General features: G+C 46.1%; 1 protein-coding gene across 1 annotated transcript in view; it reads left to right on the top strand.

The window, feature by feature from the left end:
* The window catches only part of LOC147025953 (pleckstrin homology domain-containing family A member 7-like), a 192201-nt gene that overhangs the window by 93824 nt on the left and 86318 nt on the right, over nucleotides 1-12059 (top strand). Inside the window, exons 16-19 of the mRNA XM_085880883.1 lie at nucleotides 1599-1679; nucleotides 4095-4244; nucleotides 6957-7253; nucleotides 7857-7965. Of these exons, the coding sequence (XP_085737009.1) occupies nucleotides 1599-1679; nucleotides 4095-4244; nucleotides 6957-7253; nucleotides 7857-7965 (637 nt within the window). The remainder of the gene's footprint in view (nucleotides 1-1598; nucleotides 1680-4094; nucleotides 4245-6956; nucleotides 7254-7856; nucleotides 7966-12059) is intronic.

Below are 12059 nucleotides of genomic sequence, written 5' to 3'. Positions count from 1 at the left end.
TGCTGCTGCTCATCTCCCAACAATGATATGTGAGTCCCAACATCACCCTCAATCTAAGATATCAGTTTAGGAGTCTCATTCTGGACATATTTTGAGCATTGACAGTCTGGCACCCCCACCTTGCTCTCCAAACTCTGCTTATGGCATCCAAGGCCACTTCCTCTCCCAGCTTACTGACTTCCTCCACTCTCAGTTATAGTATGGCTCTTAATGAGATCCTGTCGTCTTCCTTTGCTGTCGTGGATGCAGTGCCTCATGGTAGCGTCTCTGGCCCAGTCCTGTTCCTCTTCTTCATCAACTATCTCTTTGCTGACGACTCCACCCTCGACCACATAATCTCTCAACTTTCAGATAGGCAGGCAGCAGCCTCCTCCCACTCTACAAACTGAGATAGAATCACGAACCGGTCCAATATTTTGGGCATGTCTTTTATCCGTAACAAATCTCACTCTCATTCTCACTCCGTCTCGTTGAAAGGACCATCAGACACACCCTCCCGTCGACTTCCTAAACAAACCTCTTCAAGAAGTTCAGTCACTGGAACTTTTAGACCTCACCATCAGCTATGATCTTTCTTTCAGAAACCACATATCTAAGTTGTTCTCCAAAGCCAACAGCCGATGAGGCATCCCTTATCATGCAAAAATTTTCCCTTGCAAATCTGAAGTTTTTATCAGTTTACATTGTCTTCATTTGCAGATCGAAGGAGTACTACTCTCGCATTTGGGCCGGTGTCTCTGCCTCACACCTTGTCCTTCTTGATGCTGTGGCCGCCAAGGCTCTCAAAATCATTAGAATCGTCTGTGATCAAGCTGAGTCTCTGGGCCTGTTACTCTCGCATTGCAGACAGGTTGATGGCCTCTCTGTATTCTGCCACCTCATTTTTGGTGGAGTGAGAGTCCTTTGCACTGTCTGTGCTCTCTTGGCTCTGCCCTAAGTTTCTGCAGGGTACACATGGTCTGCTAGTAACGCTCTTCTTGTTAAACTCTCAAAATCCACCGCTCATCTCCACTCACCCGTGGAACCAACTTCCTCAGTCTAGTCAATACTATCCCTCTCTCCAGGGCTTCAAGATGCCTGTTCACCATGTTAGGTCATCCCTCATCCATTCAATTGATCTTTTCTACCTCCATCAAACCTTCCCATGCACATACCCCTTGAACCTTCCCAGGTTATTGTGTTTTGTCCCTTTTCCCTTTCCTTATTTTTCATTTTTTTTGTTCAATTTTTGTTTCATCCCTGGTTTTCCCTTCTTTTTTTTCTTGCTGCGTTTGATCTCGCATCCAGGTTGTTCACCCGATGCGTCCTCCTCTCCCTACCATTGGTCTTATTCTTTCTCATGTCCATTCTTCCAACATTAGTTCTTTCTGTTGTGTCACTCCACCCTGCTGTTAGTTCGCTGCTCCCCTTTCCATTATGTTTTCCTTGTTCTTTTATTTTGTGGTCCATTCTATGTTCTAGCTCTTCAATGAGCCTCGACTTCATATTAAAAAAAACAATAACCTCATCGTTTTGCTCCATGTGAATGAAAAGGGTGGGATATAAGAAGTAATCAATTGAGCAGTTTCTAGCTCCACCTGTGTGTGCTGTCTCTTCAGTTCAAGCTAAGTCGGCTTTGTGAGGAGGAACAGCTATTTTGTGTCCTCTCATCAGAACTGGACCATCTGTATGCGGACAAGGTGAGCACTGCTTTGGCTAGTTTTTAAACACCATTCTACCTTCTTAATTGTTTGTGATGTCACCAAAACTGGTTGTTTTTCTCTGGCGAACAAACTCGAATCACCTCTGCCTCTGTCTGTCTGTCTTTGTTGGGTAGTCGATCTAGTATACCCTTATTATCAGTATTTCCGTCGATATGTTTGTCTGTTGGGTCGTCGATCTAGTCGAAAAAAAAGAATTTTTTTTTTTTTGAGATTTGTTCTACCCTTATTGTCAGTAATTAAAATCGCGATTTCAGTTAATACAATGGCGATTTCGATGAAACTTGGTTGGTAGGTTCATACGATGACCGAGTTGTCTGTAAATGAGAACCGTTGCTATGGACACCACCGTTGCCGAGCAACGGGACTTTGAAATTTTTGAAAAATCATAAAAAATTAATTTTTCTAAAATCAAAAATCGGGCCATGAGCGACTGTGGGCAGTACATTCAGCCATATTGTCAAAAATTTCCAGCCGGATCCTATGAAAACTGTCGGAGAAGATAGACTTTGAATGAACCCTGGCCGAAAACAATAAAAAAACGAAGTTCGTTATATCTCAGAGACTATGAGTCAGATATACATGAAACTGGTATGGTAGGTTCATGGTATGTCCTAGTTATGTGTGAGAAAGAACCGTTTCTATGGACCCCTCCGTTGCCGAGCAACGGCCGAAAAACCTCTAAATGTGGGGGTATTTTAACGAAAAAACAATCTGCAGCATTAACCCTTGATGATACAATCATGAATTTTCTTGTGCTTAATCCTCAGGTCATTCCCCATCGAACAGGCCCATCACGTCAGGTTCTATTGGGTAGGCGACTACCCATATCCACCTACCGGCTTGTCTGTCTGTATGTATGTCTGTATGTATGTCTGTTCGGTCCAGTGCTCCGTTAATACAATGGCGATTTCGATGAAACTTTGTTGGTAGGTTCATACCATGACCGAGTTGTGTGCAAATGAGAACCGTTGCTATGGACCTATCCGTTGCGTAGCAACAGACCTTTGGAATTTTCAAATACAATCTCAAAAATTAATTTTTTCGAAAATCAAAAATAGGGCCACGAGCGACTGTGGGCAGTACATTCAGCCATATTGTCAAACATTTCCAGCCAGATCCTATGAAAACTGTCGGAGAAGATAGACTTTGAATGAACCCTGGTCGAAAACAATAAAAAAACGAAGTTCGTTATATCTCAGAGACTATGAGTCAGACATACATGAAACTGTTATGGAAGGTTCATGGTATTTCCTAGTTATGTGTGAGAAAGAAGCGTTGCTATGGACGCTTTTGTTGGCTGAAAAACGACGAAATTCGACTTGATCGACTACCCATGTGCGCTTCCCGGCTTGTTTGTTTGTTTATCTGTGAACAGGATATCTTTAAGTTGTAGATGGCTTCATACGAAACCTGATGGAGAGGTTGGGTGCATGGGAAGGCTGAAATGATTCGATTTTGTTGAAGATCCAGGATCAACAACATCAGATATTAGGATTTTAAATAGTGATTCTTCACCATTGAGAGATGGGGATAATAAGGATATATATATATATATATATATATATATATATATATATATATATATATATATATATATATATATATATATATATATATATATATATATATATATATATATATATATATATCACGATATCTCAAAAAGTTTGGATGGATTTGGGCAGAACTTCAGGGATAGGTTGGGTGTGTGACAAGGAAGCATTGATTCAGTTTTGGTGAAGATCCCAATCAGAATCCATGAACTTTTGAAGTGATTAGTCACCATTGATTGAAAGGACTAAACCCGATATGTAGCATGATATCTCAAAAAGTTATGGATGGATTGGACGAAACTTGGTGGACAGGTGACGAGGATGAATCGATTCAATTTTGGTGAAGGTCCGAATCTGGATACGAGAATTTTTTTTTAATTTTCTCAGTGATTCTTCACCAATGAGAGATGGGGCCAAAAGCAATATATAGCATGATATCTCAAAAAGTTGTGGATGAGTTATGACAAAATTAGGTGAATGAGTTGGGCAGGTGAGAAGAACAAGCTGATTAGATTTTGGTTAAGGTCCGGATGCAGATCCAGCAGCTCATCATTGGGATAAAAAAGGTGAACTGTTGAGCCTGGTGGAGGTATGCACTCTACAATGTACCATTACAGTTGTACTGTATTCGTGATCTTTCTACTTGTAATGCGTGATGTGTGTTTGCAGTGAGCAAAATGCTCACGAGTTGGAGTTAAAATCTAACAGTTAAAATGGGCTTTTGTTTAAATAACCAGTGACAGCAGCTAAATATTGAGTGTTCTTGGCCATTCCACACCCCCCCCCCCAACAGCCAGTTCAGTTTTTCTGTGACACTCTTCCTGCGGTTTCCACATAGGTGCGACTCGAGGATGCGTTGGCAAGATCACGGCAGCAACAGCTGCACTTTCTGGCAGAACCGGTGCACTCAGAGCGCATTGGCTTCCAACAACATCTCTTACAGGACGACCTAGTACAACTGCGTGCTCGCCTCTCTCAAACCCTCACCGTATGTAACACAAGGATGCGGGACTTGGGGAAATGGTCATTTTTATACACACACACACACACACACACACACACACACACACACACACACACACACACACACACACACACACACACACACACACACACACACACACACATACACATACACATACACATACACATACACATACACATACACATACACATACACATACACATACACATACACATACACACACACGCATTTAAAGGCCATTTTCCCTGCTAAAGCGGGGGTTAGCCCATTTTTATGCGCCCGATGTATGTATGTATGTATGTATATATATATATATATATATATATATATATATATATATCGGGGCGTATTATGTGATACCGGTCGTCTGTCTGTCTGTCTGTCTGTCTGTCTGTCTGTCTGTCTGTCTGTCTGTCTGTCTGTCTGTCTGTCTGTCTGTCTGTCTGTCTGTCTGTCCGTCCGTCCGTCCGTCCGTCCGTCCGTCCGTCCGTCCGTCCGTCCGTCCGTCCGTCCGTCCGTCCGTCCGTCCGTCCGTCCGTCCGTCCGTCCGTCCGTACCTGTCCCCACTCTAACTCCCAAAGTTTTCAAGTTTCACATTTCATATTTGGTACATAGGTACAGACTGTGGAGACGGTGTGTCTCGACATACGTTCGTCATCTAAAGCGGTTGCCATGACAACCAGGATGCTGTTTTCCATGTAGTAGCACAATTCTGTATATACCTTCTTGTTCGGGCGTATATTGTGCTCACTTTCGCTCTTGTTCTCATTGTGCTCATGTCGTAATCACATTGCAGAGACAGATTGACAGAATCTGAGGGTTTAATTTAGCAGGGGAGCAGCGGCAAGTCGGCTGTGTGCACATCAATTCAAACAAATATTTAATTGTTTTATTAAACATTTTAAAAATCAAAACCGACAAACCTGTTACACATGGATAATAAGACTGTGATCAAGCGAACAGACAATCTCCGTACCTTTCAAATTTACTACTTCACCCCTCTGTTGCTTGTTTCCTCGACCTCCTCGTACCGATGCCTTCTCTTTTAAAATCATTCCTTACGTCATTTTTTGAAACCCTTCACTGTCTCCGTGGGCTGTATTATCAGACACTTGCAGTTGCAGTCATAGAATGGCGAGTGAAGGGTTTCCTGCTTTGTTTCAACAAATTTGTTTGTTACTTACTCACCAATTCCTCTCATTTGAAAATAGTTTACATAATGGCTTTTCCACGTGTCAGACAAGCGTAAGCATTTGAGAGGAGCAAACGGGGAGATGTTCAGGCAAATAAGGATTTTGTTCAAGTGGTTTAATTTATTATGGTGTTGTTAATTTTGCTTTATTTGTTAATGTGGGTTTATTTTAATACCTCTTGATTCAATGTGATTGAAAGTGAAGTTTTACTGCCTGAGAGGTTGTTTGTTGATGACCAAGTGCTGGTGAGAACAACTACAGGACTTTGTTTTAAAACAATTGCAGATTTAAACTCGAAGGGCACTCGGTGGAGCACATACCTCCGCCACGCAATGCCTGATCCACGAGAACTTATCGGGCCCATTACCTTTTTGAAATATCACGTAATATATTGTTTTTGGTCTTATCTCTCAATTGGTGAAGAATCACTAAAAATTAAATAATCCTCGTATGCAGATCCGGATTATAAAATTAAATAATCCTCGTATGCAGATCCGGATTCAGATCTTCACCAAAATCTAATCAAGTCGTCCTTGCCACACACCCCAACCGGTCCACCAAGTTTCGTCCGAATCCGTCCACAACTATTTGAGATACCTTGCTATGTCTCCTTTTTGGCCCGATCTCCACCACCATTCCTTCATCCTTGGGGATATGCCTGGTGTTGGCTAAATGGTAAGGGTGGTGGAGAATCACTTAAAAAATTCTAGTAGCTGAATCTGGATCCGGATCTTCACCAACATCTAATCAGTTCCTCCTTGTCACGCACCCAACATGTCCACAGAATTGAATCCGAATCTGTCCACCACTTTTTGAGATATCCTGCACACAAAAAAACAAACACACAGAAAGCGGTGAAAACGTAACCCCCTTCACCTTCGGTGACGGAGGTAATAAACTGGAACGGCACTCGGTAGAGCGCACACCTCTGCCCCACAATGCCTGATCCATGAGAACATATCGAGACCAATACGTATTTGAAATATCACGCTCTGCGTCATTTTTGGCCCAATCTCTCAATGATGAAGAATCACTATAAAATTAAATAATTTGCATATCCAGATCCGGATTCAGATCTTCACCAAATATTGAATCAATTCTTCCTTGTCACACACCCAATATGTCCACCAAGTTTCGTTCGAATCCGTCCAAAACTTTTTGAGATATCCTGCACACAAACAGACAAACAGACAGAGAGCGGTGAAAACATCACCTCCTTCACCTTCGGTAGTGGAGGTAAAATAAATAAACACCGTTTATATTATGTGTGAATATAGTCTCGCTAATTCAAGTGGGAAACTTACTTATTTGTATTCTGATCTCTGCTTCTCTCGTCTTCCTTTTCGTTTTCCATTGATGATGTGGTCTCTTGAGTTTTGATTCCTTCATCCTTGGGGATATGCCTGGTGTTGGCTAAATGGTAAGGGTGGTGGGCTTGGGATCCTGGGATCCTGAGTTAAAATCCCACTCGGCTGTTGAATTAATACCAGGTGGGGTTGACTCTGCCTGTCATCCTTTCAAGGTCGGCAAAATGAGTGCCAGCTTGCTGGTATCCTGTGTCGGAGTGGCGACCCATCCAGGATTGTGCCCAATAGCCAAGGAGACTGCTGAGGCAGCACCAACGCTCTGCACAGAGTATGGTCCCAATGGATGGATGGGATCCTTGGGGATGTGTGTATTGGTTTTGTCTTTTGGCTTTGTTTTTGCCTGTTTGCAGGAGGTAGAGAAGGTGAATGCTTCCCAGCAAGAATTGAAACAACAGGCCTATACTACTCGAGATAAACTTGCTGCGCAGTTGGAGTGTCTCAGCCTAGAACAGGTACTGAGTATTTCACTGCAATGCGACTGGACTTCATATCGAACCACCATATGCACATATATATGTGTATATAGAACCCCCTGACTTGATGAGGTAGTAGGGCACAGGAACCCAACTAGATAAGAGCAAGCAAACTAACTTCATAGAACTGTGAAATGTACGACAGGGTATTTGGCACAATGTTCCTGTAAGAGTACTTCAGGCGTACACAGGAAGCATGGGGTGAAAGAATGGTGACACTCAAGGAGCGGCAAACGGCGGACAAACAAAGTATTGACTGGTACTATAAAATGACGCTGTTCTTGTTATTTACTAAAACGACTTGTTTCATGTGCTTAAAGGTGATTAATTTACAATAATATACACACACGACTGTTATCACCGATAATTTGATGAGTTTACATGAATGAATATCATTGGAATAACCCAAACATTTATATATATATATATATATATATATCCTTAGGACATGGGGGTTCAAATGATGCAAGACCTTTTGGTGTCTTTCATGAAGCATACACTCTTGTTAATGGGAGGTGTGTGTGTGTGTGTGTGTGTGCGTGTGTGCGTGCACATGCATTTATGTGCTCCTTACCACACTAGGGTTCAGCAGATTCTAAGGAACAGGACCAACTCCGCCGTGTTCTCTGGCGCGTCGAGGATGTGCTTTGTGGCCTCAGCGCACACAGTGGCATGGAGAGGGCTCCTCATGGTACAAATCTCACACTTACACACATTTGCTTACAATGTGAACCTGCTTTCAAAGCACCACAAGCCTCCCCGTCTTCCTGTCTCTTTAAGCCTACCTGTCTCTGAGGATTTAATTTGGTTTGTGTTGGAGAGTTTAATTATTTTTGGAGCCCACCATCAGATCGGGGAGGGTTTGCTCTGTACTTGGGATCGAAGGGAAGAACTGGGGCAAGGATGGGTCAGCAAGAGTGGCTGGGGGTTTGGGTGGGGTGTTGGGGGTAGGGGAAGAGCAATAGGAAATGACAAGAAATAAGATATTGTTGCAGTCGCCAGACCTTTCTGGTTTTCCCGGCGCAAATTTGGCAAGTTGTGTTAAAACGACCACAACCTTCACCCACCTCAGGGACTTCTTGTTAGATCTGCGTCCGATGGCTGCTTCACCATACAGATTGAAATCCCCAAAGTGGGCGAGGAATCATGCTGATAGGTTTCCGCGTGACCGATCTTATTAGGCCGAGCAATCCTTGATCACGTGGCGCGTGATTCTGGCATTAGGGGGACCGTGACGAGTTTACCTGTAATAGCATTTGTTAAACCACCAGCCAAAGTTACCAGAACAATTCGGATTCGCCCAGAGACCAAGTCAGGTTTGTAAAGCGTATTACATGACAACAAGGGCGGGAATACAAGAAGCAGTACCATATGCACAATAAGAAAACCCTGTGTGCCCCTGCAAACCAAATCAGATGCTTAATTACATAAGTGCTTAAGACCTTCACTCGAATGACACTACATGGACTGGGGGATTTCACGAGAAAATATGAGTTCTTTGGTGAAACTTGGTGAGTTGCCTCATGGAGGAGGACATCCCTCGCAGTCCCATGGATTGGGGGACGAGGATTGGGGGAGGGGTTGGGGGGAGGGGTTGGGGGGAGGTGAGAAACGTGAATGAGTGAGCTGCCAACTCCAGCGGCCTCCTGACGTCGTGTCAGGCAACTTCTTCCCCAGGTTCCTGACTGTCCCTGCCTTTTATAACATTACCCACCGACATCACCACTGCCGATTCATGCCCCTCCCATCCTCCTCACCATTGGTCCATCGCCCTTGAGTGAAGGCCCTTCGATGAGCCTTCATCCAATTCTGTGGTGGCCTTCATGACCTCAAGGTGGGGGATGACATTCTCCCACCTAAACTTAGCGCTTTTGGCCTTGCAAGCACTGCAAAGAAACATTTATGATAGATAAGAGGATAATGATATTGTTGCGGTTTTCGCGCCCGCCAGCGTGCGACGGCCACGTAACTCGAATCGCGGCACGTCGCCCACCGGACGGACAATCCAGTCGTGACCCTCTCGGACTAACGCCGGGAACCAGTCACGGGTGGACCTTTCGGTCTCACCGCGATCGAGCCAATCAGCCCCCGCGTGGGATAGGGTTGCTCGCCAAATTCGACCTACCTAAGTACCCACGCGGAGGGTAGACCGGGCGATCGCACCTCGCCGCAGGTCGACTTCGGACACGGGCCACTTAAGCGACCCGTTCCGTACTATCAGAATAACCGAGCGGTGTTATCGTCGACCTCGACGGTTCGATTAATTATCGGGCGTACTCAGCCCACTACCAACCCTTTACGTGAAGCAAGATGGGGATTCAATGGGGAAAAGATGAAGCGAAGCGGGAAACAGTTCAACAATAAAGCACATTTATTCGCGGCACACGGGAAGCACACAAATACAATTCCACCAAATGCACACAAAAAAGAAAACACAATTCCATTTACACAAAAAGCAAACATAAAAGTGAAACAGTGCAGAGCTAATTCCGACTACCGAGCACACGGCAACACTTATACAATTCTACTTCACAGACGGCGCCGACAACACATACCCAAAACCAAGGAAAAGAAATACCCTCAAGAATGAGGTAGGCCTGGGGCCGAGACCTGGTCGGGCCTACCCGTCTGGTGATGAGACGCGGAGCGGCGATGGCCCCGCAACCCGCGGGCCTCGTGGACAGTGCCTGGCAGGGGGGTGGGAACGGGGCCCCCTTGGTCGCACTATCTCAGCGCGGGGGGGAAACAGGAGGGGGGTTGCTGATGCTCGGGGTATAGAGGATCTTTATTATGTGCGACGAGCGTCTCCACCTCGGCCAGGTCGCGCTGCCGGCCTCCCTCGGGCGCGCAGCTCCTTGCACGACGCGAGCACCCTTCGTCCGACTCGCCGCCTCTCCACAGCTCGTCCCCTCCGTTCCGACTCCAACGCACACGACGAGCAGCTCCACCGCCCGCGAAGTCTTGACTCTGTTCCGACTCCTTCGCCTCGTTCCGACTCCTTCGCCTCGTTCCGACTCCTTCGCCTCCGTTCTGCTGACTCTTTCGCTCCGACTTTTACGACTTGTTCCGACTCCTTCCTTCCTCGTTCCGACTTTTACTACTCCTTTAACTGACGAACACCGTCCTTTTATCCCCCCGTAACTTCGTCTTTGACCCCCTCCCTTTGACCTTTCAACTCGCTCCCCATTGGCCCGAGAAAAAGTGGGCGTGAAGGCTTTTTGATCCACAAATTTGCATATATCGATCGCCCTGGGGGCGGGGCCAATTCGCCCCTCGCTCACCGATTGGACGGCAAAAAGTGGGCGTGTGTCGTTTTGGATCCGTTTTTGAAGCAGAAAATCCGTGATTTTGTACACGCTGTTCAACGTGCGCCCTACACGAGTCCAGCATCGGTGCCCATGAGTGGCGCGAGATGACGGTGATGCGATGGTGGCGAGTTGTGACGGTAAAGGTCATGGCGGTTGTGGTGAAGCGGCGTTGTGGTTGGTGGTTGATGTTGTGGTTGTGATGGTGGCGATTGGTCCAAAATAAAGACAGTAAAAGAAAAACGGCTATCCTAAAGAGTCGCAGCACGTATAAATGACATGTATTCCCACTAGACAACGGGTTTGGGCCTAACTACACATGTACTTACCGAGATACCTCACCTAAGGGACCTGAATGGTGGTGTGCAGAATCTGGTAACCACAACACTACCCCCTTCCCTTTTTACAGACTCGTCCCGAGTCGTCAAATTTTCGTGTGCCATCATGTGTAGTTTTCCCCTAGTACATTTTACCTACGGATCCCTGAGTGCGACATTCATGGTATTCGTGTCCCCAAAATAAATAACCTGAGGGCTGCGTAACTATCTAAACAAACTCACTCACACGGACGACTTAAATAAAATTGCCGGCGCTAAGACAGACATGCCGGGGGCGCACTCATATGTACAGTACATCTTAACCTTAACTTACAAATTTTACACTAAACCATGGCCCAGGATCATTGAACTCTGCAAAAAGAAAGCAGTTAACAGGGAGCCAGGCTGCCCGCATGCAGTCTCTGGCTCAAACAATGCAGGTGACAGGGAACGTGGCTGGCTGCTCACACGCAGTCCAAGGCCTTCCCTTTTGAACTGAACGCAGTGAACCACAACGGTGCTTGGGCTGCACAACGCAGTCTCCGTGCCAGCTCAAGTGGCACACGCAATGAGCACAACGAATGGATGCATGAACACAAACACGGTGCACGGGCCGCCACTGCAGGCCCGTGTTGTAGCTGCCAACAGGGCAGTTCTCGCAGCTTGCAAACTGTTGCTTTTACGATCCTGGCGCACATGGCAATGAACAGGGGGGGGGGGCAAAGCAAAAATTGAACGGGGCTGGTGAACATGGGCAGTGGGCATGGCAAAGGTGAGCAGGCAAACTCAGCCCGCAGAATAAGGCCGCTGCAGGCAAACACAGCCGGCAGATGAACTGGCCGGCACAGGCCTTGAAGTACCACAGCTGCAGATGATCCGGCCGGCACAGGCCTTGCAGCAACACAACAGCTGCCGATCAAGTGGGCCGGCACAGGCCTTGCAGCACACAGCTGCCGATGAAGTTGGCCGGCCTCCGCCTTGAAGCAAAACACGGCCAGCCGATGAAGTTGGCCAGCTTTTGCCGTTCAGTGGAGGTTGGTGGAGGGAGTGCGGTGGTGCTGGCCACTTGGAAGGCGGGCTCGGACCTACCTACCTGTCTCCCTCCCACCTATCGCATTTGCCTGTCACTGTACATACCCACTCTCTTAATTTGTCAAACCCCA

This window comes from Eptatretus burgeri, chromosome 5 (genome assembly GCF_056783735.1).
Source record: "Eptatretus burgeri isolate ZD-2024b chromosome 5, Ebu_testis_v1, whole genome shotgun sequence".
Taxonomy (NCBI): Eukaryota; Metazoa; Chordata; class Myxini; order Myxiniformes; family Myxinidae; genus Eptatretus; species Eptatretus burgeri.
This window is presented reverse-complemented; position numbering and strand designations above follow the sequence as displayed.